Source organism: Sarcophilus harrisii, chromosome 1, assembly GCF_902635505.1.
Source record: "Sarcophilus harrisii chromosome 1, mSarHar1.11, whole genome shotgun sequence".
Taxonomy (NCBI): domain Eukaryota; kingdom Metazoa; phylum Chordata; class Mammalia; order Dasyuromorphia; family Dasyuridae; genus Sarcophilus; species Sarcophilus harrisii.
In genome coordinates this window covers 708,600,713-708,625,631 of record NC_045426.1, presented here as the reverse complement: position 1 = coordinate 708,625,631, position 24,919 = coordinate 708,600,713, and the positions used below count along the sequence as shown (strand labels likewise).

The following is a 24,919-nucleotide window of genomic DNA, read 5'->3' as shown; positions in this document are numbered from 1 at the left end:
AAGCCGCCCGTGCCCAGCCGTGGGGAGCTCCGGGGGCCTGGCTGCGCGTGGACAGGCTCGGGGCGCCCCCAACTCCAGCCTCTGAGGAGGCAGGGAGGCAGCCTTAGCCCTGCTCTCTGCCCCACGGCCGGGCGGGCCCGGGAGCTCGGGTGGATTTCTGGGTTCTGCGCCGATGTCCGGCACCGGCAGTGCTGGGTCTGGCCTGCGTCGGTTCCATGGGTGACGGTTTTCTTTTGAAGGCGGTCGACGTTTTCATTCTCTTTCCGTTAGTGGCCATTGGAGGCTGCGGCCGCGTCTTAGCCTCCTCCCAATAAAGATTCCCACAATTTCCTGGATCTTTTCAGGCCTTAATCCCTGTTCCCCCACATCCTCTGGGAACCCAATTTTCTCCCGAGCCTCGGAGAGGCTGCTTGCTGGTGCACGGGGTGAGATGCTTCTGGCATTGACTGTGGACCAAGAGTCAGCTCCTTGAGCTGCCCCTGGGGCTGATTGTTGTTTGTTTTGTTTCTTTAAATTTACTTATTTTGGAAATGTTGGGGGGGTGGGGAATCTTCCCTTGCACTGACTCCTGGGAACTTCTCTCCTCTGTTGCCAACATTTGTGTGCCTGGGAGACGGCGGCTGTGCACGAGAACCCCGCCCCGGCCTCTAAAGCGGCGGCCTTCCTGGCCTTAGGATATCGAAGGGAGGCAGCTGAGCAACAAGAGGTGTCCAGGGGAACCCAGGCGGCCCGGGCAGGTTTTCTCCAAGCCCACTCGGATCAGTGTGAGTGATGCCCCCTGCCCCCAGCGGGCGGCTCCGGGGAGCAGCTGTTTGCTACGTGAAAAGGGCCCAGAGGCCCCCCTGGTAGTGGGGAGCGGGCACAGCCCGGGGTCAGGAAGGTCGCCGCTCTTTTAGGGGGGAGCCGTCACTGTACTGGGGAGGGGGCTTGGGGATGCTGTGAATTTCTCCTGCCAGGAGAAGGCATTGACTCTTCCACTGTATCAGTAGCACAGTATTTTTGTACGTCAGCCGAGACCGGGGAACAGGCGCTCATTTAATTGCAAACATTTTCCAATAAAAAAGATTACATTGCAAACTGCTCGCTGTGGCCCCCTCTCTTTCACCGTCCCCCCAGATCTGGCCAGTGTGACATGGGGTGTGTCTGTCCATCTGCAGGTGGGGAGGGGAAAGGGAGAGCACGGGCCCCTGGAGCTACAAGATGGTGGCCCTCAGGACCCGGATGCGGGCCAGGTAGCCCTGCACCTGCTGCCGCTGCGCTCGCAGCTCCTCCGTCAGGCGGCTGATCTGTTCCTCCGCCTGCAAAGAGGAAGAAGGGGAGGAGCTGGGCCCGGCCCCCAGGTCCCGCAGCCCTCTCCCCTCCGCCAGCCCCAGCCCGGGTCCGAGCGTACCTGCTGAAGCTCCAGCCGAACCTGCAGTCCTGCCGCCGCCTCCTCGGGCCGGGGGTCCCCCACGCTCAGCTCCAGCCACTCCTTGAGGCTGCTCGCCTGTCTCTGCCAGGATCTGGCAGCCACCAGAGAGAGAGATGCAGAGCCCTGGGAGAGGAAGGCCTTCCTCTCCCAGGCCTCGGGGACTCCTTCTGTCCCCCAAGACTCCAGCTCCCACAGTGAGGATGGAAGGAGCCCCAGGGACCCCCTCAGTGTTAATTCTGAGGGGAACCAACAGGGTTTGAGCATTTAACAGTCAGGACTTGAACCCAGGTCTCTCTGTGCTCTGCATCTCTCACAGAAAACAGCCAGGGCCTGTGGGGGACAGCTCTGAGTTCTCACAGCCCTCCCCCTGCTCTCAGCTGGCGGGGGGGACATCTCCCCAAAGGGGATTCAGCCCAATGGACCAGTGCTGAGAGGCTGGGAGTCCGAGTGCCCACTTTCCAGATGAGCACACGGGATCGGGGATAGGGGGTAAAGTGGGGGGCGGCGGCAAACCGACCCTCCTCATCTCTGGGCTTCAGAGGCAGATGGGAGGGAGACCCTGCCGAGCCCCAGCCACTGCTGTGGATGATGGCGAATCCAAAATGGGGCAAGTGCGCTGGGGGTACGGGAGCATGAGGGGACTCTGGGGGCAGCGCTGGCAAGGGATGGCGTCTAGGGGAGCTCTGCCCATCCTCTACAAAGTACTCTTGAAAACTGGTTAGGAAATCACCCTCCCAGAATCCTTTTGGGGCTTAAAGGAGAGCCCTGTTATCTTAACCACAGCAGACCGGCCAATATCACAAATGAACACTGACCCCCAAATCTTGCCAAATTATCACCAAATAATCGCCAGCAACTTAGCCAAGGAAATCTTTTGTTTTGACTGAATGGGACAGCAAGGATAGTTGGGAAAACAGTCAAATTAATCCTGTTACAAGCCAAAATATCCCCAAGCACAGGATCCTCTCAACAGATGGAGAAAAAGCCCTTGACCAAGTACAAGCTCCTTTGATGCTAAAATCCCTGCCAAGCACAAGCCCAGAAGGACCTTTTTTAATGTCCCAAAAGCATCCTGTGCAATGGCCGCTCTGCACCCGTTCTGAAAAGTACGGAAGAGAAGCCAGGCCGCTGCCTCCTCACTTTGTGAAAATGTGAGCAGAAATGAGAGAAAGGAAGGGAAAGAGGAGCTAAAACCCCAGGGAGTGGAAAACCCCAGGGCATCATCAGGCACCGAAGAACCATGATGGCCCCAAAGTGGCCCCAGGATAAATCCTCAAAACCCAAACAAACCCCACGGGCAGGAAGAGAAACCCCATCCCAAGATGGCGCGGAGGGTCTGGGGATCACGCGCCCAAAGCACACACAAGACGTGCACACGAAGTGCTCCTCAGAGAGGAAACGCAGCCGGAGGAAGGCTCGGTGCTCGGGGCTGGGTTCCGCCAACGGGTCCCTTGCTGCCCAAATGTTCCCTTCTGATTACTGAAAGGATATTCTCCGGGATTTTATAAAATAGAAACAAAGTTCATTTGGAGAAACAAAAGATGTAGATAACAAGAGAGGAGAGGAAGAGGAAGACGAATGGCAGAAGAGGGGGCGGCCCTTGTGGACCCCTGGGTGCCATGGAAAGCTGCAGTCACCAAACCGCCCCCACCCGAGTCCCTGGTGTTGGTTAAAAATACCACGAGGTGGATAAGGCCTGAGCGGACGATGGGAGGGAGCCCTGGGAAGCTCGGGCTGAGCAGCTGCCCTCGTGAGGACGCGTCTGTGGGCGCCTCGTCCGAGAGGTGGTGACCAAAGGCTGCACCTGCTCTGGGGCCAGCTCCTCACCCCCACCCCCCACCCCACCCCCGTCCTCCCGGGCCTCAAAGGCCCTGCCCTCCCAGGGAGCTCTGCTGCCTGGGGTGCCTAGGGGATGTTCCCCCTAAGCCACGGCACCCCGGCCTCCAAGGGGGACCACGGGATGCCCCTGATCACTGGCTGGGACATCTCTGGGCCAGGCTGCTCCCGTCCCATCCGGCCGAGCTGGCGTCCGAGGGGCAAAGTCCAGGAGGCGAGAAGTGGGAGGCCAGGATGTGCCCGGGAGGCTGCAGGCTGGTCTGTGAGCCTGTCTGTGCTCGGCCCTGGGAGCCCCTTGGGGCTCTTAAGCAGGGGGGTGAGGGCAGGAAGGCTACGGGGGTAGGCGGCCCCTGCTTGGTGGCTACTACAGGGGCGCAGCCAAGGGGGGGCCCACCTGAGGCTCTGCTTCTTGGCCCAGTAACTGAGCAGCTTCTCCTGGATCTCCTCGAGCTCAGCCTCAAGCTCTCCGCCGTCTCCCAGGATGCCCGGTGTCCTTCTCCCTGCATCAGCCCGGGCGCCCCCTGAGGAGGAGAGGAAGGTGCTGAGCTGGCCGGGAACCCCAAGCTCATTCCCGGCTTTGTCCCCCCAGTGGGGTGCACCAGGATCCCTGGCCTTTCTCAGGGCTCGGAGCCTGGCCAGGGAACCGGGGGGGTCCAGGATGCGGGGCCTTGAACAAGAAGAGGCCTCAGGGCCCACGGGGGGGACAAGCCGAGGCCTCGGCACCTGAGTTCTAATCCAGCCCCAGAAACCCCCCAGCTGGTGAGGACCAAGCATGCTGTGGTGGCGGCAGCAGGCGCCGAACCCTCGTCCCCTCCCTGGCACTGACACGGCCCTTCCGCAGTCCAGGCCCTCGCCGGCGCCACAGCCTTGTAAGGAGGGGGCTGAGGGTCCCAGTGCCCCCGGGGCAACCTGGGGAGGGCCTGTGAGGAGGCTATGCCGGGAATCTCCCTGCCCAGGTCCGGTCTCTCCGCCTCCAGGTCCGGGCACCCTGGGCGAGGTCCGGCGTGAGGAGCCAGGCCAGGGGAGGGCCGTGGCCGCCGCTCCCAGCTCCCCCCAGAGTGTCCCAGAGCACCACCTACCTGCGGCTCCCGGGCCCGGGCCGGGCCTCCCCTTGCTCCCCAGCGGGGCCTCCAGGAGAAGCCGGGCAGCGCCAGGCTGGACGTGGCCGGTCGTGGCGAGGGCACTGGCAGGCTCCCGGGCGCCCGGCTCAGAGAGAGCCATGGCAACGGCGACCTGCAAGGAAAGCACCGGGCTGACCTCCCTCCCTGGGCACTGGGGCAGGCCGGGCTTCCCGGGGCACCCCGGGGCGGGGGCAGGGCCTGCAGGCAGGGGGGTCCGGGGAGCAGCCAGGGGGCCCAGCGTTCCGAGGCACCCCCTCCTCCAGCCCTGTTCCCATCCTGAGGCCCAGGGGCCTGCCCTGCCCCCTTCCTCTGGGTCACGGCTGTGAGAGGCCACGGACAGGCCACGTTCCCCCACACCACACACGCCCAGGGATGCGGCCTCGGGATCCCAGGCCACAGAACTGGCCAGTTCGGGAGCCTCTGGCTGGTGACCACATGGACCCAAGCAGGGGCCACAGGCCGCAGGCTGGGGTAAGGTGGGGAGGCCAAAGGGAGGCCAGGGACGGGGACAGAAAAAGGGAGGCCAAGGGTGGGGATAGACAAAGGGAGGCTGAGGATGGGGAGGCCAAAAGGCCGAGGGCAGGAAGGCCAAAAGGGCCACGTCCGCTCTCAGGGATGAACCTTCATGGTTCCTGTGTAACTACTCTCCAGCATCCGCCTCTGGCTTGTTCTTTCTTTCAGAAAAGTCTCCCTTAGGCAAGTGTCCATACATGGGGCAGAGGTGGGGGAGACTCGGGCCCGGCACATCCAGAGGACAAAGGGGCTGACGGGGCCCTCACGCCACTCACCCTGTCCCAGGGGTCTGGGTCACCTTCCACGGAGCAGGAGGGGGGCGGGGCAGCCCCAGCGTGGAGGGGCCCAGGGCCAGGAGCCTTTGGGAGGCCCCCGGGGTCCGCGTGGATCCCGGCGCTGGGTCCTGGTGCCAGCAGAGAGGCGGAGGGGCCGGGTGGGGCAGAGAGGAGGGGCCTGAGACAGGGAGAGCCGGTCAGCCACAGATTATCACAAAGATCAGGTTCTAAGCGAGGGTGGCCGCCCTTACCCAAAGGAACCCCCCCCCCCGCCCCGTGGAGCTTGCCCAACGGCTTGGAAGCCCTGCGGGAAGGGGCCCCTGGCGTGTCTCAGGGCAGCCCCTCCCCTTGGGGACCCCACTGGGGCCTGAGGCAGTGTCCACGGGGGGGGGGGCGAGAGTCGCAGCCCCCCCCCCGACCCCCTGGGGAAGCAGAGAAAGCCTATGCCCTCCTCACCAGGGCAGCCCCCAACACCCTCCAGCTTATGGATCCCTCCCTCCAAGGAGGCGCCTGCTGACTCTCAGGGCACCGCTGGGCCTGACCCAGAGAGAGCAAAGGCAAGGGCCAAGTGCCCATCACTGCCCTGAGGGGATGCCCAGCGACCGGGGGAGGGGCTGGAGGAGGCGAGGAGGGTCATGGAGCATGGCTGGCCTGAGAGAAATGAGGGGCCGGCAGATTCCCGGAAAAATCCAGGATGACTCAGAACAACTGAGGCAGGAACCGAACCAGGAGAAGCCCGTGTACGAGGGCCCGGAACGACTCCGGGACAAGAGCGGGACGGTGACCCGAGACAGCTCCCGGGGAGCCAGTGCTGTCACTGCTGAGGAAACGGGGCAGTCCCAGAGCCCACTCGAGCCCTTCTTCAGCCTCTGACCTTCCTCGGTTTCCCTTTGTAGTTTTCTTTTGCAAACAGCACCAACGGAAATCTTTTGCTCGCTCTCAAACCGCTCAAAGCCAACTTGAACTTTTTTTTACACGTAATTAGGGAATGTTTTAAAAATAAATAAAAATCTGTTTTTAAGACAGAGGAGGCAGAAAATGGAAGCTGATCCTCCGGCCAAAGCCTGATGGGAGGCGGGAAGAGCAGGCTCTCGGCGCCCACTTTCCTCCATGTTGCCCCAAAGCAGAAACAAACACCCAAGGGCTCCCTGGGGCCTCCCGGGAAGTAACAAGGGCGGCGGCGGCGCCGAGAGGGGCACAAAAGGCTCCACGACGCCTGAGAAGCAAGCACTGCTCCCATTCCCATTTCATAGATTGAGGGATTGAGGCAGGACTAAATTCTTTGGGGACCAGGACCAAATCCAGACCTGACACGCAGCTGGTGCTTAATAAATGCTTGATTTTTCTTGTTTTTTGAGATAACTGGGGCTTGCCCAGGGCCACGTGAATTCAGGTCCTCCGACTTCAAGGCTGGCCATCTATCCCTGGGCCACGTGGCTGCCCACAAATGCTTGTTGACGGACTGATAACCCTTGACCTCTGCCAGGGAGGTCACCGGGCTGGGCACCGGGAGACCGTCCGCTCTCTCCTGCGGCTCCGGCCGGGGCCCACGGCCTCCTCCACCTGGCACACCCGGGCTGTCCTTAGGGACCCGAGGTGAAGGCTGCTCTCCCCGGCCCCCTGCGCCCCCGGACTGGCCACGCTGAGGGGGCCAGGGGACAGATGCCCGTCCACCGGCCAGCGCAGCCACGACTGTGTGGAGAGGGCAGCCCCGCAGGCACCCTGGGCACACGGCTGGGACAGCCCAGCTGGACTGACCCTTCCGCTCTGCCCTATCCCTGGTGCCCCGAGGGGAGCCCCTTCCCCTGAGGGGGCTCAGTGTCCGCACCCGCACGCTCACTTACCCGGGCCCCAGGCGCCCAGCCAAGCCGTCCCTCTCCAGAGAGTCCAGGAGGAAGTTGGGACACCGGGGCGGCTTTCTCACAGCCCGGATGGCGCTCCTGGGGGAGAGACAGAGAGATTACCCAGTGGCCCCAGGCCCGAGCTTGCTGGCCCTGGGTGCGCCGGCTCAGGAGCCCAGGGGCCTGGGGCGGCACGATCCCGTCCAAAGGGAGCGGCTCCTCCTCTCCAGGGCCTGTCCCCTCTGCCTTCCATCCCCGCCTTCTCCAGGAAGCCCCCTCCCCTTGCCCGCCTGCCTCCCCCATTAGACCGTGGGCTACCCGAGGGCAGGGCCCGTCTCTCGCCAGCCCTCGGCACCACGCTGGTGCACAGTAGGTGCTCTGTGGCGGCTCGCTGACCGGGTTCCGTGGCAGCTACAGGGCACACAGACCGCCTGCATGTCCCCAGTCCCATGGGGGCCGGAGCCTGGAGGGCCAGGGGCCCACAAAGCAGGAAGGGGCAAAGGAGAAATACTGGGGAAAAGCGCCCGCCCGGGCTTAAGGCATGAAGACTTTGTTCTGTCTGAATTCTGGGGCGGCTGGGACAGGGCCAGGTCACCGGGCAGGGGGTGGGGGGCAGGGGGGCCACGCTGGAGCCGGCTCACGGGGTACCAACGGCACCTGCTGACACATCGTGGGTACCCTGGCCAGGGGAGGGGGGAGGCCCAAGTGCCCTGGGGGTGCTCGGGCGGGAGCCAGGCCCGGGGCCGGGGGAGGGCACACAGCACTTACAGGTCGGGGAGCTGGGGGTCTCCAGAAGCCAGCTGCAGCGGCCAGCCCCAATGCTTGCGGGGCCCCCGGGGAGCTTCCTTCCGCTCCGTGTCCGGGGCAGCTTCCCCGGCAGCACTGGGTGGGGCAACAGCGGGGGGGACCTCAAAGGTCACCCTCTTCCGGGAAGCAGCCCCCCGAGGGTCCTTGGCCAAGGCTTTGTGCTTCCAGAGCATGGCGCAGCGCCGGACCACCCGGTGCAGGTTGAAGGCCATCTGCGGGACACACACGGGGGCCTGAGGCTAGAGCGGGCCCCGGGGGCACCTGGCAGGGCCAGCCCTTGGTGATCCCCAGCCTCCCCACCAGCCACGCGGGGCCCTCACCTGGGCCTGCTGCCGGGCGTGGAGACGCCCTCGGAAGCTCTTCATGCCGGCCGTGAACCTCAGCAGGCGCGTGACGCCCTCGTGAACCAAGCCCCCGTGGTAGGCCAGCACGGCGCGCTCCAGCCGGGCCTTCTTCCTCCTCCGCTCCAGCACAAATCCCAGCCACGCATCCCAGACCTTCAGGAGGGGCCGCCTGAGCACAGCGCGAGGGGCCCGAGGGGGCTGGGGGCGTGCAGGGGGCACCCAGGACACGTGAGTGGGGGGGCACTGTGGGAGCTGGGGGATGGGCAGGGGGCGATGAGGGGGGTCAGAGGTCGGCACGGCCTCGGGCCGGGGGTTATGGGACCTTCCCAGGGCCAGTGCCGGGGACACCCACCTTTCCCTGCAGCGTGAAGGACCAGAACCAGAGGGCTCGAACCGTGGCCTGCTGCTCCTGCCGCTTCTCCCCGAGCTGCGGGCCAAGGCCGAGGGGTCAGACTGCCAGCCACAGGCCGGGGGGAGACAGGGACAGAGAGAGGAGGAAGGCAAGGGGCAGAGAGAGGGATGGGAGGCAGAAGCAAGGAGACCCCCGAGAGCCCATTGGCAAGGGGGCAGGGCAGAGCTGAGAAGGGGTTGGCGGGAGGGCCCAGGCCAGCGAGGAAGGGGTGCCGGCCCCCAAGCTCTCTCCCGTGGGCACTGACATCCGGGACCATCGGGGTCCCCCGCCACTTGCAGGGCTCGGAGGCCCGTGGTCAGGGGCGAGGGCGCACCTGGCGCTTCCACGTGGAGAAGCAGCTGCAGCAAAGTCTCCGAGCTTCCAGCCGGGCGGCCTGTCTCCGCAGGAGCTGAGGGGAGAGCGACAGGGGCTGGCTCCCGGCAGGAGGCCCCGAAGGCCCGCCCACCGCGCTCTCCCTGGGCCGGGGCAGCCGGAGGGAACGTTGGCCCCGCTGCCCGGGCCCGGAGGCCGCCCAGCGGCTGCTCACCTTCTTGCGGACGCACTGGGAGTGGTACGTCCTCCAGCGGGCCCAGGCGGCCTTCAGCAGCCTCGCGCCGTGGTGCCGGGCCGCCCGCTGCAGCCGGACCCTCTGCTGGGAAGCGCTCTGGGCCCGGGCCCGCCAGCGCTGAAACAAGGCTCGAAGGCGACCTGGAGCGAGCAGAGGCAGGTGAGGGAGGGAGGGCCCCGCGTGGCCACAGGGGCTGAGGAGACAGAGCCGCCTTCAAGGGCCGAGCACCCGCACCCTCCCCCCCTCGCCACCCAGCCGGACCCCCTCCTGGGCCCCCTCACCTCGCCCCAGCTGCCTCCTGGCCTCGGTGAGGGCCACGGCCTCCTGCTGCCGCGTGTGTGCCCTCAGGAACGCCGTGTCCCTCCAATGGACAAACACCTGCGGGACGGGAAGGTGGCCGGTGGAGGCTGGCAAACCCATCCCCCCTCGCACTTGCTGTGCCCTAGCCAGGGGCTGGTCCCTGGGGGCACAAACACAGTCCCTGCCCTCAGGGGGCATCCCGAGCAGGAGGTCGAGGAGAAAGGCGCGAGCAGATGGGCCCAGGAGGGCAGCCAGGGAGAGCTTTCTGGGCTCGGCAGGCAGCCCGGGCAAAGGCAAGGGCGAGGGAGCGTGGCCAGGATGCACGTGGGCAAGCAGGCTGCAGACTACGCCAAGGGGCCCAAAATGGCGGCCAGGGGTCAAAGTTTTCATCCCACGGGGTCAAGGACTCTGCCAAGTGCAGGGCATACAGAGGGAAAACCTGAGACATCCCTGGCTCTCAGGGACCTCGCAGTCCGCTGGGGAGACACAATGGAAGCTGAACCCCGAGGTGCCGAGGCTAGCCCAATTCTGAACCAGAGACATGAGGGAAGCTGAGCCCCGAGGTGCTGAGGCTAGCCCCAATTCTGAGCTGTACATGGCAGGGTCTTGGGCTTCTGAGGAACACAGTCTTAACTGGGACAGGCTGCAGCGGTCTGGGTCCCAGGGAGAAGGGGATGGAGGCCAGATGTGGAAGGACAAATGACAAGGTCCGGCAGCTGACTGGACAGGGAGAGGGGAAAGGGTCTCTGAGGTGCCGGGTGTGGGTCCCTCATGACAGGGAGGGTCTTCTGGACGTGTCACGAGCTTCAGTAGCTCTGGGACACCCAGGCTGAAGGGACTGCTGGGAGACAGGGCAAGGATGAGGATGGAGCAAAGGGCTCTGGGGAGGCGGGGGGACAGCAGAGAGGTCTGTGGGCAGCAGCGAGAACTTTCGGGGCCCAAGCAAAGGCTCAGAGGAGGAAGCCTGGGGGCAGTGAGAGATGCCGGAGCACCCTGAAACAAGTGCACAGGGGCCAGGACACCTGCAGCCTCCGTCAGCCACTCCCCAGGATGGCTCCAAGGGAGGGCAGCCCCCCACCGAGTTCTGAACGAGGAGCACGTGCCAGCAATGGCCAGACTCTCCACGGCTTCTTTGGGGTGGGCTTGTCCTCCTGCCACTTTACAGATGGGGAAACTGAGGCACAAGGGGTTAAGACTTGCCCAGAATCGCCCAGCTGTCTGGCCCCTGGGGCAAGAACTCCCTGGGACAAAAACTGCCAGGAAAACCGAAATGCCGCCTGGCAGAAACAAGGGACGGCTGCATCTCCTACCCCGGAGAGCTCAAAATGGGGGCGTGAGCAGGGAGACGCAGAAGAGAAACCCCAGGGAGGTTTGCAGGCGGCGAGACAGGAGACTTGTTGCACAAAAGGCAGAGAAAAAACGCAGTTAAGTTACAAGAGAAGCAGGAAATTGGGGGGGATCTTTGCAGCAAGTTCTCGGAGAAAGGTCCATTTCCAAGGTCCGCAGGAAACTGAGTCAGAGCTAAGGGCGGCCGGCAACTGACCAAGGGATGGCAGGGAGGAAGGGGCATCGTCCAGGGCCTCGAACCCGATAATGAGCGAGATGCAAATGGAAACAACCCCGAGGTGCCCGGCCCTGCCCGTTACCTGGGCCAAGCTGGCAGGGACAGGGAACCGGGGCAGCGCTCCAGCTTTGGGGCCCAGCTCCCGGCCGCCTCCAGAACCTCGGGGACTCAGCGCATGCACCACTAGTAGCCTTTGACCCAGTGACTAGCGCTGGTTTTACAAACACACATGCAGGGTGAGGCCCCCAGCTTCCCCGCCACCCCCGCCCTCCCTGCCCTGGGCCCCCCAGCTCACCTTCCGCAGGAGGGTCCTCCTGTAGTGCTCCTCGGCCCCCAGGATCTTCCGGGCCTCCTCTCTCCGGGCCAAAGCATTTTCCCTCCAGAGGCCCAACCCCCACCTAAAGGCAAGCAGAGAGCCGCTCAACAGGCCTGGCCCCCCACCCCTCCCCAGACTGGTCCCCTCACCCGGCCCCCGCGGCCTGGTCCCCCAAGCCTGTTTTGGGGCGCTCTGGGGCAGTGACGTATTAAAAAGCCAGAGAGGCAGCTCCAGCCACATGGGGGCGAGGGTCCACAACCCTCTACCCGGCGTTACCAGAGCCCTCCCACAGAGCTCAGGCCCTCCCCTGCAGCTGGGGGGCCCTCCTTTGGCCCTCAGCCTGACCCCCGCAGGTGCTGGTCCGTGAGCGGCCGCTTCTCCCCACGCCGGACTCCGGGCTGCTTGCGGGCTCCTGCACCCAGCGGGGGGTCGGCAGTGCGGAAGCTGGGGGGCCGCCCAGCCAGTCTCCCAGAGCCCCCAGGGAAGGCCGGGACCTACCGCAGGCACTCCCGCCGGTGCCGCCCTTCTCTCTCTGCCACCTGGCCCAGGACCACTTTGACCCTTTCCTGGTAAGTCTGCAAAAGGAAGCCCAGCCTTCACCACGGAGCCCGGGTGCCCTCCCCACGCTTCCCCTCCCCTTCCTGGCCTCAGGGCGCCTGTGACAGGAGGCCCCTGGGGCCACACCTTGGGGCCCACCCGCCTCACAAACACCCTTCCCTTCCTGGGACGCATCTGGGGGTCTGGGATAAAGGCTTGTCTCTGCCCAAGGGGCTGTGGGGGCCTGACTGGTGGGAAGCCCTGGGGGGGAGGGGGCAGAACGCTCCGGGGGAGGCAGCACAAAGGGGAGCCCCCCAGTCACAGTGCAGGCCCCCCAGGGTTCCTCTGCCTGATCTCCCGGGCCTGGAAGGCTCTCTGCCCTCCTGCCTCATCTCCATTTCTGGCTGCGGGCATCCCTGCCCCTCAGCATGCCCCAGACAGGGCTCGTGGGCACAGCATCTCCACCGTCAGAATGCAGGTGCCTGCATTACCAGGTCTGTAGCGCCAGCATTTGGTGCAGGGCCACACAGAGCGGGCACATAAGAGGAAGCGGGCGGCAGGGCCCGAGCACCACTGAGCCCTCCACCCCCCGCCCGCCCCGGCTGACTGGCGGAGGGCAGGCCCGTGCCAGGGGCCCCAGAGCCAGAGGGAGGAAAGGCCCTACCATCCACGCGGCCAGGGCCTTGCGCAGCAGCGTCCGGCGGTAGTGGCGATGGGCGCGGACCGCCTTCTCCCACTTGGCATTCTGCCCGGCGACGTACTAGAGGGAGGCAGGGAGGAGAGGGGCCCGTGAGCGGGAGGGGCCCGGCAGCCACGGGTGTGGCCCTCAGAGGGGCCCCCCCAGCCGGGCCCCTCTCACCTCCCGCCACCTGCTCCAGGCCAGGCGCAGCAGCAGCCCCGCGTGGAACGCTTCCGCTCTCAGCACCCCGGCGCGCCTGCCGGAGGGGAACAGGGCAGACCTTAGCTCAGACGGGCAGCCTGGGCACAGACCGCCGGCCCGCCTTGTGCCCTCCCCCCTTGGCTGTGCCAGGCACAGGGTCCGGGGGTCCTGCAGGGCCCCACTTTGGGCCACCTGACAGAGTCACTCTCAATAGGGCAGGACAGGGCCAGTGTCAAGGGATCAAGGCCAGCACAGTTCTGGCTGTGCTCCCAGCCCCCCGCTCTGCCCTCGGGGCCAAGCCCCTTCCTCAGGCAGCCCTCACGGGGTCGGCGCTCCCAGCCTCCTGGGCACCGGCTCCCTCCCTCCTCCAAAGGGGAGCACCCGCGGGCACGCTCAGGCCAGCCCCGGGGCTCCAGCTCTCCCTTCCTCGTCCTTCCTGCTGCCCCGGCTCTGGCCCCGCCTCGAGCCTGCTCACTGGTTTGGGGCCTTTGCCCCCCGTGCATTCTCCCTCATGAGCTTCAAGCTGACTCCGACCCCCCCGAGGGCCGTCCGGCAGCCCCAGCTCCTGGGCCCGGGAAGGCTCGGTGACTGGGGCTGCCCAAGGGACCCGAGAGGTACTTGCTGGTCTCGGAGGGCGCCAAGGTTCTCCTTCCAGATCCGGAACGCCTTCCGCAGCTGCCCGAGGCGGTGATGGGCACGAGCCGCAGCCTGGCCCCTTCTCTCCAGGGAAAGCTCGGCTGCCCGCCGGCACCACGTGGACCAGACGCTGCGGAGCGCCCGCTGCTCGTTGTGGAGGACGGCCTGGGGCAGAGAGGGGCCCGGGGCAAGTGAGGGGCCCGGAGGAGGGAGAGCCAGCCCAATCCCTGCAAGGCCCCTGTCCCAACTAATGCCCCCTCCCGGGCACAGACCGGGGCCCCAGGACCGAGCCCTTGGTTTAGCAGGAAAAGAAACGGAGGCCCAGGGAGGCCTCGGGACCCCAGGCTGGGAGAGACTGCCTGCCCTCAGAACCCCCCCCCCCATCCAGCCCCCTCGTTTGCACCACTAGCAGAGGGAGGCACCAGGGGTCTGCCCAAGACCACCCCGGGGGCAGAGTCTGCAGCTCTCCTTCCGGCCCCCCGCCCGATGGTCTGTCTCCCGGGCCAACCACACGGCGGCTCCGGTCGCATCTCCTTCGTCCCCAGCACACCCCGGTGCTCAGACGGAGCTGCAGGGGGAACTGGGGGACCCGAGTTCAAATCTCCTCTGGAGGGTGGTCTGGACCACACTCTCCAGGTGCCCACCTGGCCCTGGGGGGTGAGGGAAGCCCAGGCTCCTCCCTACTGCTGAGCGGGCGTGCGAACGAGCTAAAGAGAGAAGGCTGGAAGGTGGCTCGGCTCCCTCAGAGGACACACTCTGCTCTGCCATGCAGCCTCTGAGGGCACTGTGGGCACCCACTGGCACAGAGGGCAATGGGTGCCCACACTCTTCCTGGCACAGAGGGCACTGTGGGAGCCTCCTCAGCCTGGCACAGAGGGCAGTGTGAGAGCCCCCTTCCCCGGGCACAGAGGGCAGTGAGTGCCCACCCTCTTCCTGGCACAGAGGGCAGTGTGTGATCCCCCTTCCCTGGGCACAGAGGGCAGCGTGGCTGCGGCAGGGGCTGGTGGGCAAGCCGGGCACCCTGCCCCTGCTGCGGGAGGCTGCCTACCATTCTCTGGGACAATCGTGCTTCTCGCTGAAGGCACATCTTCTGCCACCACGTATCAAAGGCCCATCTCGTCACCGATTCCCTGGGACAAAGAAGGGCGAAAAGGGCTGACGTTCACCCAGGCACTTTAGGCCAGAGCCCTCGCCAGCTGTGGGCCGCACCCCACCGGGGGTGAGGGAGGGAGCAGACGCTCCGGGAGACCCCAGCATCCCAGGAACCCACTTCCAGCCGAGTCAGACGAGGGGCCAGCAGGGAGCCCAGCCCCTTCCTCTCACTGGGATCGGGAGTTCCTGACCTCCAGCCTCCCCTGGCTCCTTTCCAGTTACCCCAGGGCCCCCCCCTTCAGCGCTCCCTGCCCCTTGGTACCCCGAACCAAACACCAGGTCCTAAGGAAGGACCAATGGGCACGGAGGACGGGGGACTCTCAGCTTCCCATCCCGAGGTTCTGCCACCAGAGCCCTCGGTCACGTTCCCCCCCCGCCCCCCGCCCAGTCTCTCCCCCAGCCCCTTCGCCCAAAGGAGCTCTTTCTGCCAGGTCACAAACCTTTCAGGACATCTAGAAAACCAGTCACCGCCAACAAGTGGACTCTGCCCTGCCCGTGGGAGGACAGACCTCGGGGGTCCCCAGCCTCCCTCTGCGGGGCTCCGCTTTCTCCTCCACCAAAGGGGGGTTGGGGGCCGATGCCTCCTGAGAGCCAGAGAGGTCAAGGGACTGGCCCCAGGGTCCCAGCTGGCCAAGCTTCCCTGTGGTCTCCTCATGTGGGAGCGATGAGGCCTGTGAGAAGGGCCTCCAGGCCTGCTGGAGTGGAGCGCTCGGTAGGACCCTCAGGGCTGGGGGTCCTTCAGGGAGATGCTCTATTAGGTTCACGTCAGGCCAGTAGGGGCCAACGTTACCCCAGAAACTCGACTGACCATTGCCCGGTCACTGAGCCCCGGGACACAGAATGCACTGGACTCTGGGAGCCCCAAGGGGGCGGCCGCCAGCATCTGGCCCCATCGGTTCCTCCAGCTCCATCGGCCCCTCTGGCCCTCCTTGCCCCTACTACAATCCTGGGCAGCCCAGGAGGGTTCACGGGACAGTCTCACCAGAGACACTACAAGCCGACAGATGGAGGATGGGAGAGAAGCAGGAGACCTGGGCCCCTCCCGGATGGGGACCTCAGGTGACTCATCTAGGAAGTAGGGGGCTGGAGTGGCCGATCTCCAGCTCCTTCCCCACTCTGACCAGCCAGGCTCAAGGCTCCAAAGGCCCGGCCATCCCCGAACCCGAGCGTGATGCTGCCGTCCATCCGGCTTCAAGCCCCAAAGACATTTCCCAGAGCTCCTTAAGAAATATAGACAACCTAATGTCTGTATCCCAGAGAGGGCATAAAATGGATGATCCCCATGAAAAAGGGAAAGGGACCTCACGAGCAAACACATTTGTGGGGGGTGAGGAACTGGGGACTGAGGGGATGCCGTCAGCTGGGGAACGGCCGGATAACTGATGGTCTATGAATGTTATGGAATATCATTGTTCTGAAAGAAATGACCAGCAGGAGGATTTCAGAGAGACCTGGAAAGACTGACAGGAACTGATGCTGAGGGAAAGGAGCAGAACCAGGAGATCATTATACACGGCAACAACAAGACTATACGATGAGCATTTCTGATGGACGTGGCTCTTCAACAAAGAGGTGATTAAGACCAGTCCCAATAGACTCGGGACGGAGAGAGCGTCTGCACCCAGAGAGGACTGTGGGGACTGAGTGTGGAGCACAGCATAGAGTTTTCACTCTTTTTGTTGTTTGTTTGCTTCCCGCCCCCCCCCCCAAAGGATTTTTTTTCCTTTTGATTTTTTTTTTTTTTTGCACAGGATGACAAATATGGAAATATATTTAGAAGAATCGTACATGTCTAACCTATATCAGATCACTTGCTGTCTTGGGGAGAAGGGAAGGGGAGGACAGGAAAAAAATTTGGAACAAGGTTTTGCAAAAGTGAATGCTGAAAACTATCTTTGCGTGTATTTGGAAAAATAAAATATTACTAAATATACACACTATATATATATATATATATATATATATATATATATATATACACACACATAGTAAAAGAAATTTAAAAGACTGTTTTTGATCTGAATTTTTTCTTGTGAAACATGATAAATGTGGAAATAGGTTTAGAAGAACTGAACAAGTTTAATATATATTGGATACTTCTTGTCCAGGGGAAGGGAGGGAGAAAAATTTGGAACACAAGGTTTTGCAAGGGTGAATGTTGAAAACTACCTTTGCATGGATTTGGAAAATAAAAAGCTATTATTAAAAAATTAAAATGAATAAACTGTTGAAAAGAAAGAAAGAAAAGAAAGAAAAGAAAGAAAAGAAAGAAAAGAAAGAAAAGAAAGAAAAGAAAGAAAAGAAAGAAAAGAAAGAAAGAAAGAAAGAAAGAAAGAAAGAAAGAGAAAGAAAGAAAGAAAGAAAGAAAGAAAGAAAGAAAGAAAGAAAGAAAGAAAGAAAGAAAGAAAGGAAGGAAGGAAGGAAGGAAGGAAGGAAGGAAGGAAGGAAGGAAAGAAGGAAGGAAGGAAGAAAGAAAAAGAAAGAAAGGAAAAGAAAAGAAAGAAAGAAAAAGAAAGAAAGAAAGAAAGAAGTTTAGACAACACAGGGAATTTGGCTTCAGACACTTAAACTAATTGTAAGTTCCTGGGCAAGTTACTTAATTCTGAATGCCTTAAAAAAAGAAAAGAAAAGAAAAGAAAGCAAGAAAAATATAAACAACAAAGAGGAGGTAGCCATTTTCTTTTTTTCTTCTTTTTCTTTTTGCTTTTGTTTTTGTTTTTCTAGCTTTAGGATAACCTTGGCTGACCCCCAAAGTAGGACAAATTTCAGCAAAAACATCTATTATATGAATTCTAAATTCAACACATTGTTTTTATCTTTTTTTAAGTTGTTTGTGAATTTTAAACAATGGACTAAGATACAAAAATCTAGAGCATTTCTACAGAGTAAACAAAATCCAAGAGGAAATAAAAGAAAGGGAAGATCCACTCAAAATAACTACAACAGCCCTGAGGATAACTGGGAGTCATACTACTAAAACATACTCGGTACAATTACAAGATCCTTTCTGAAGAAAAAAAGGGCAGATTAAATAACTGGAAGAATATTCAGTGCTCATGGCTGGGCCATGCTAACATAATAAAAATGACAATGCTGCAGAAATTAATTTCCAGATTTGGTGTTTTCCTAATTAATATATAATAAGGATACTTTCGGAAGCTAGATAAAATAACAGTAGAAATCACATAAAGGAACAAAGGGCCTAAATGCCAAGAGAAATAATGAACTTTAAGAAGACAGAAATAATGAGGAGACGGTACTTCCAGACCACAAATTGGGAAATAAAGCCGCAATCCTCAAAACCACTTGGTAATGGCTAAAAAATGGAGAAGCAGATCAATGGAACAGTCTAGGGCAACAAAGAATAAAGAATAAAAATAACTCAGTTATTAATAAACCCTAAAATACAAAAGCACACCCGACTTAACAAGAGATCCTGGATAAACTGAAAAGTAGTCGAACAGAAATTAGGTGTGGATGACTATCTTACGCGATAAAATCAAAGTGACTTGAAAATGAAAGAATCTGTCATAAAAAATTTGAAACGGAATGAGAGGACCCTTCTCTGTTTTAGATCGGGTTTGAATTCTTAACCAAATCAAGGGATAGATTCTGTGACAAAATAGAAGAATTAACCATTGGAACCAGTGGAATTGGAAATTGAAAATCGTTTGCATGAACAAAATTAATGCAACTTGACAAGCAAGGGAAGTGTTCAACTGGGGGAAAATATATCTAATAGCCAAAATATATAAGAACTTGACTGGAAATATATTAAGAACAACAGCCTTTCTCCAGTAGGTAAAGGGTCAAAGGATATGAAAATGAACTATTTCCAAAAGAAGGGAAAACAAAAGAAATTAACTAAAAATTAACTAAACCACAAACAACAAGAGAATCAAATAAAATCCAATCAAAACAACTCTGAAATTTCACTCTCCACACTCTGCTAGAAAATATCAGTGTCAGAATTCAAACTCAGAGCCTCTAACTACCCCCAGTGTTTTCTCAATGACATCTGTTCAAGTCGGGAAGCCAAATCCAATGAAAATATTAACTATTTTGGATCAATTTATAGGCTTTTTAAAAATCTCTAATTTTATTTTGCTTTGTTGGCTTTAAACAGGTGTGTGTGTGTGTGTGTGTGTGTGTGTGTGTGTATACATATACGTATATATATATATATATATATACGTATATGTATACACACACATTTGTTTTACTTTATTTTGAACTGATTTTGAAAGTGTTTTTTTCATAAGTTTTGTTGTAGATTTTTTTTTTCTTTTTGCTGAGGCAATTGGGGTTAAGTGACTTGCCCAGGGTCACACAGCTAGGAGGTGGTGATAATTGTATGAGGCCAGATTTTAACTCAGGTCCTCCTGCCTTTCAGAACTGGTGTTCTTTCCACTGTGCCATCTAGCTGCCCCGTTTTAATTTTTTCTTAACAGAAAACTACTGATATATTTCATTTTTTCCCAGCTTCTCCCTTTCCCTTTCTCCTAATGCAATTCAGCAAAATTAATCAACATATCAAAAATGCCTGACATTATTCGCAGTACGTCACCCCCTTAAAACAGCAGGGGAAGGGCTTTCTTACAATCTCTTTGAGGTTGTTTGGGAACAATTTCAGGTCTAATCTGTGGTGCTACTGTTTCCATTTCATAGTCAGTGGGCCTACTGTTTCCCTGGTCCCGTTAGAGACTTTGGATTCATTCACAGAAGACTTCCCAAGCTTCTCCACAGTAACATCTGTTTCTTACAATGCTGGACTAATTCCCTACATTCCAGCCTTCAACCGCTCGGAGCCTTCCAGCAGCAGGGCGCCCACTACCCACCCTGCTCCACACCCGGATGCCTCTAATTGTTAGGAAGCCAAAACCTGCCCTTCTCCAACTTCAGTCAGTCTAATTCCTGCCTTTTGGGTGCAGTCTCCTCATTTGGCAGCCGGTTAGACATATTGCACCATGATTTCGCCAAGAAACGTTCCCTTTTCTGAATGAAATGCTCCCTGTGGTGATCCCTATGTGGCCCAGTTTAAGCCCCCCTGCTACCCTGATTGCCCCCCCTCAGCCGGGTAAGGGCTTGCCCATGTCTTGCCCAAGATGGGGTCCCTGGAATTGGTCATGATGCTCCAGATGTGGTCAGCTCAGGACAGAGCACTGGCCTAAGATGGTAAGAGGGTCAGAAGATGGGGGCCTGAAAGGGTTGTCACCCCCTGGGGACGGCTGAACAAGCTCGGGTGGAAGACTACTGCTCTAGACATAGTGCCGGAGGCCTGCAGGAAACCCTGGGACAACTTGTACGAGCCAAATCCAAGGGAGCGGAACCGGACCAGTCTACCGTGACGAGAGCCTGGGAATGACTCGGCTGCCCCAACCAAGACGATGACCCAGGACAAGTAAAGAGACAAGAACAGAGGGCTCGGAGGGCACACCGGAGCGGGCCTTCTCACTTTGCTTTTCTTGGATTTCTTTTGTTGCGACACGCTGATATGAAAATAGCTTTTGTGCGACTTCATACGTATAATGGGTGTGTTTCTTCCCTTCACTGGGACCTGAGAAGTTTTTTCAGAAAATGTTTTAAGGAGGAAAACAATCCAGGCCTGACATTTGTTGGGGTAGCTGTGACTGTGAGCAGCAAACCAATTTTTTCTGAAACGAGAGAGAGAGAGAGGCAGAGAGAAAGAAGAAAAGAGGCAGAGAAAGAGACAGAGAGAGAAGAAAGGAGATAGAGACAGAGAGAGAAGAAAGGAGACAAAGACAGAGAGAGGAGACAGAGACAGAGAGACAGAGAAAAAAGGAGACAGAGAAACAAAGACAGAGAGAAGAAAGGAAACAGAGAGAAAGAGACAGAGAGAGACAGAAACAGAGAGAGAAGAGAGGAGACAGACAGACAGAGAACTAACAAGAGGAGTCTAAATCCCAGGAAGGGATCAGACCTACAATGGCCCCAAACGGCCCAGGCTAAGCTGTTGGCTGCTGCTGGAGTCCCGGCTGTGTGATCCTGGACAAGTTTGTCTGTTTCCTCCTCTGTAAAAGGGGGGTGTGACAGCGCCCACCTCCCAGGGCCATCGTGCCCAGCCCATAGACAAAAGGCCCTCATCAGGACCCGCAGCATGAAAGAACGTAACTTTGGATAACCTGAGAGATCCGGCCCGAGTCCCCAGACCAGGGGGGGAGGGAATTGCAAGGACACATAAGTTCTAAAAACAAAGGGTGGCAGAGGTCGGCCTCCGGGAACGGGGCTGCTCCCTGAGGTTCAAAGGGACTCCTGGCAGCCCCGTCCTGTGCTCAGTGACATCCCAGAAGTCCCAGGGGCAGCAGCCACCCTCCCTGGCCCATCCCCCACAGGACCCGACTCTCCCCTGGCTCCTCAGGGCCAAGCCCTTCGGCGCGCGTCCAAATCCTCTGCAGTCTGTGGCCACGACGGGCCTTGACTGCCAAGTGTCCCCTCTGCCAGGCGCCAATCACTGCCCCCTCCAGCCTCATCTCCTGGGCCTCCGAAAGCCCGGGTCCCATCTGATTGGACTCCCAAGCCTCCGATGAGACACTGGTCTAGCGCCTGGCACAGGGCTCACGCCGCTGCCCTCGGCTCGATTCCTGTACCCTACAGCGCTCCGCCAGCCCAAGACGAGCATCCCAGGGCACTTCCCAGCGCCACCCCCACCATGCCAGCACCAGAGCCACATAGTTTTAAGCTGGGAAAGCCTGAGTTTGGGACCAGCTGGTAAACTTGCTGGGAAACGTCCTGCATCCTTCCCTAAGGGCTCCTCAGTTGTCAGTCTGCCCACGTCTCCAAAGTGAGGGCAAAGCCAGCAGGAGGTCAATGTTGTGCTCCCTGCTGTCCCCCTCGGTCCAGCTCTGGCTGGCACACTCGTCCCAGGGACCAGGAAGGAGCCTCGGCAGTCCGGACCAACTTGCTCCCCAGGCCCAGCCCACGGCAGGAGCCCCCAGGACGCACATTTCTGAGGTGAGTGGGGCCTGGGCTAGATTCACTGGGGCACACAGAGGTCCAAGATGGTAACCCTGCTCCCCTAGAGTGCCGAGCAATGTCACGGCGCCTTCTGGGAGACCGCCGACTGATCCGGAAGCTAAAGCGCTAGAGATGGCGGCTGCGGAGGAAGTTTCCAGAAAAGTAGGCCCTCTTCCAGCACGCTTCGGACCCTCCTCTACCACAAAGGGCCCGAGGGCACAACGACTGCCCTCTCTGCAGCTGGCAAGCCGCGAGCCTCGGTGCCCACTCGAGTTCACCTACCTGTGAAAGCTTGCAGCCTCTACCCACCGTGCCCGCTGCGCCCGCCGCTGGCAGCTGAAGCTTTTCCAGGCCCCAAAGAGGACGGACAGGCTTCTGGTCCGATAGAAGTGCTCGGCCTTGGCGGACTGCGCCTGAGCAAAAGCAGGGGCCATGAGAGAAAGGGAAGAGAAGGAACGTTACCACAGAACTGCCCGTCACCAACGGACGTCCCAAATCACAGACAGGAGGAGAGACGTGGAAAACACCCTCAGCTACGCTCGGGCAGGAAGGTCGATGGGGGCGACCGGGAGGGCAGAAGTCTCGGCCCGGGTGCTCCTGCGCCAGCCCCAGTTTCTCCCTCCAAAGCAGAAGTCGGTCCCCTCCGCTCCCCCTGCACCGTCCTATGCTAACTGGCATCCTCCTCCCCCACCATGGTGCCCTCTCCCAGGGAGGTGACCGTCCCATTGCCCAGGAGGCCGCCTCGCTCTCGCCCCTACCCTTCTCCAGTGTGGGAGTAAAGGCACCCCATGGCACCCCTGCCCCGGTCAATACAACCCTCCACGAGACACCCCCCCCCCAGCCTCGGGGACCTCCCACATGGAGACATCATCTCCTGCCTCAAGGCCTTTGTGTGGGCAGCCCTGGTGCCCACAATGCCCCTCTCCATCCTCTGCCAGGCAGAATCCTTCAGGAAACTTCCCTGAGCCCGGCCCTCCCTCTCCGGCTGCCTCCATTTCTCCACTTTATTCTACAAATGCTTCTGGGTGTCTTGTCTCCCACATGAACTGGAAGCTCCCTGTGAAGGGGACGATGGGGTTTCTTTGTCCTTGGAGCCCCTGGCCTAGCCCATGATGGGCACCTCATCGTGCCCAAGCGGGTGCCCCCTGAGTAAGGAACGGTTGTCGGGGGGGCAGGGGAGTCACAAATGCTGTGAGCAAACGGGAAGAGGCCAGAGACCCAGGAGGACTTGCAGGAACAGCCTTTGTGGAGGAAGGGAAGGGCTGAGGCAGGAGGAGGGGGCAGCTCAGGGGGAGGCCAGGGCCCGTGCTGGCCCCTCACGGGGAAACCCACCTTCCTCCTCTCGGAGGGGCCCAGGGAGCCACATGTGACCTACGAGGTTAAACCCAGTCCTTCTCTCTATCACAGAACCCAAGGACTTGGGGCCCAAAGTACCCACCCTCTTGTCCAAAATGCGCTTGGAAAAGGCAGATTCCCCTGCAAGCTGCCCCAAAGGAGCTCCTAGCCTGGTTCCTGGCCAGGGCCTGGCTTCCATGAATGGTGCCCGCCTGGGGCACGTGGGCAGCAGAGGGAAAGGCGCTTTTGCCCGTCTAGCCCAGCTCTGGCACCCAGAGTGCTTAATAACACTTCTCAACTTGCCCTGACCTGGAGCGGGGGCCCAGAGAAAGGAGGCCTCAGGGTGCCCCCAGCCTCCTGGACCTTGGAGCAGCCGCGGTGGGGATGACAGGCCTCCGGGGGGCACCTCGGTGCCCTCTGGCCCTGACTCAGTGCCAAGATCTTTGAGATGGCACCTGGCTCTGGTGGTCTGTGATTCTGCTGAGATGGGGGAGGCCTCCGGAGGTCCGTCTGCACTTACTGCAGCTCTGCCCAAGGCCTCGCGCACTGGAGGCAGAGTCCAGGGGTGCCGAGCCGAGGGCCCAGGACGAGACCATCGAGGGGCCCCAACACCCTCATCCCTGAGCCCCCTTTGGCCTCGAGGGGAGGCCCAGGGGCCCCAAGGGGAGGCCCAGGGGTCCCAGGGAGAGGCCCAGGAGCTCCAAGGGGAGGCCGGCTTCTGGAAGCTGCAAGGGAAGGAGAGGGAGCCAGCTCTGAGGCTGCCCAGGGGGGAGAATTCCAGGGCCTGGAGGAGGCAGGGACAACATGGCCCTGGGGCCAAACAGATGCCATCAGTGTGACCTCCAGGAGCCCTCGGACAGGGGCCAGTGGAGATCCAGGAGAACCAGGCTTATGCAAGGGAGTCACTAAAGGGTCAGCAGGAGGCCCCCAAAATAAGCCACATTCCCACCCAAAGGCTACGAGGAAAAGGGCAGGAGCCCACGCTTGGCAGAGGTCAGGTGGGCAGGGCCCCCAACCCAGAGCTTTTCAACAGATGGATCACTTTTACTGGCATCTGTACATCGCTTCTCATTTTTAATTCTTTCATAAAGTCAGATCTAAACAACTGGAATAATAACAAGGGCTCGTGGGTGGCCGAGCTAATATAAAAATGACGATTCTGCCAGAGTGCTCTCCTTACTCGGAGCCACCCCGAGCAAACTGCCAAGAAATTACTTTAGTTAGAAAAAGGGACAAAATTCACCTGGAAGAGCAAAAGGTTGAGAACTTCAAAGGAATTAGTAAAAAACCTGCCGGGGCAGATGCCCCCATGAGCCAGACCCAAAAGGCCACTATGAAGCGGCGCTCACAGAACCATTTGGTGCCGGCTGAGAAAGAGCAGTCCATCAGGGGAATGGGTTAGGAGCACAGGGCACAAGAGCTCGGGGAGGACTCTGGGAAGCTGTAGGAATGGGTCACTAAGTTCCAAGCTCTCCAGACTTCACCCACAAATGGAACACATTTGTGCCTCGGGGCAAACTGGGACTGGTGAGAAATCAAGAGGACTTGGGGCAGAACAGGGGTCCTCCAGGTCCAACCCGAGAAGACCCTGAAAAGCCCAGGCCAGGGATTAACACATATGAAGTGAGAACTCCTCTGGGCCAGTTCCCCAGAAACGCTAAGTGGGGATCCCTGGGGCCGGCCGGGTTGGCTGGAGCTTCAGCAGGAACCACAGGACTGGTGTGGGGTCAGGGGTCTGAGTGCGGGAGGACTGAGGGAAGCTCCACTGATCGGGAGCACCAGGCCCAGCTCCGCTGCGGGGACAAGGCCCTGGGTGAGAAGGAGCCAACACACTGGGAGGGCAAAGGCAGAGGGGCAGGGATGCTGCTGGCGGGGGACACTTGCAGGAAAGGGGGGAGGTTCCAGGTTAGAGGGGGGAACTGGAGTGAAGCTAGAGGTGCCATTCTTCCCCCCACCATGATTAGAGGCACTTACACACTACTTCTCATTTAAAAAACATTTTTTTTAATGAAGAAAGAACCCGACCATTGAAAATTAGTTAATAGGGGAAGTCAGGGGTCATCTTCAGAGGAAGACATTGAAGTGAAAAGAGCTTCTTCTATCCCAAAGATTAACGT

The 24,919-nt window shown here is 59.5% G+C and overlaps 1 protein-coding gene across 1 annotated transcript in view; it reads right to left on the bottom strand.

Moving 5' to 3' along the window:
* Nucleotides 1-442: 442 nt before the first annotated feature.
* The window catches only part of SFI1 (SFI1 centrin binding protein), a 43,152-nt gene continuing 18,675 nt past the window's right edge, over nt 443-24,919 (bottom strand). The window contains exons 15-33 of the mRNA XM_031948946.1: nt 21,750-21,880; nt 14,389-14,470; nt 13,327-13,505; nt 12,684-12,759; nt 12,489-12,584; nt 11,786-11,862; nt 11,267-11,369; nt 9,389-9,485; nt 9,087-9,247; nt 8,874-8,948; nt 8,501-8,575; nt 8,125-8,301; nt 7,766-8,016; nt 7,001-7,096; nt 5,157-5,334; nt 4,327-4,480; nt 3,642-3,768; nt 1,391-1,502; nt 443-1,298 (exon numbers count right to left, since the gene is read on the bottom strand). Of these exons, the coding sequence (XP_031804806.1) occupies nt 1,194-1,298; nt 1,391-1,502; nt 3,642-3,768; nt 4,327-4,480; nt 5,157-5,334; nt 7,001-7,096; nt 7,766-8,016; nt 8,125-8,301; nt 8,501-8,575; nt 8,874-8,948; nt 9,087-9,247; nt 9,389-9,485; nt 11,267-11,369; nt 11,786-11,862; nt 12,489-12,584; nt 12,684-12,759; nt 13,327-13,505; nt 14,389-14,470; nt 21,750-21,880 (2,352 nt within the window). The 3' untranslated portion in view covers nt 443-1,193. The remainder of the gene's footprint in view (nt 1,299-1,390; nt 1,503-3,641; nt 3,769-4,326; nt 4,481-5,156; nt 5,335-7,000; nt 7,097-7,765; nt 8,017-8,124; nt 8,302-8,500; nt 8,576-8,873; nt 8,949-9,086; nt 9,248-9,388; nt 9,486-11,266; nt 11,370-11,785; nt 11,863-12,488; nt 12,585-12,683; nt 12,760-13,326; nt 13,506-14,388; nt 14,471-21,749; nt 21,881-24,919) is intronic.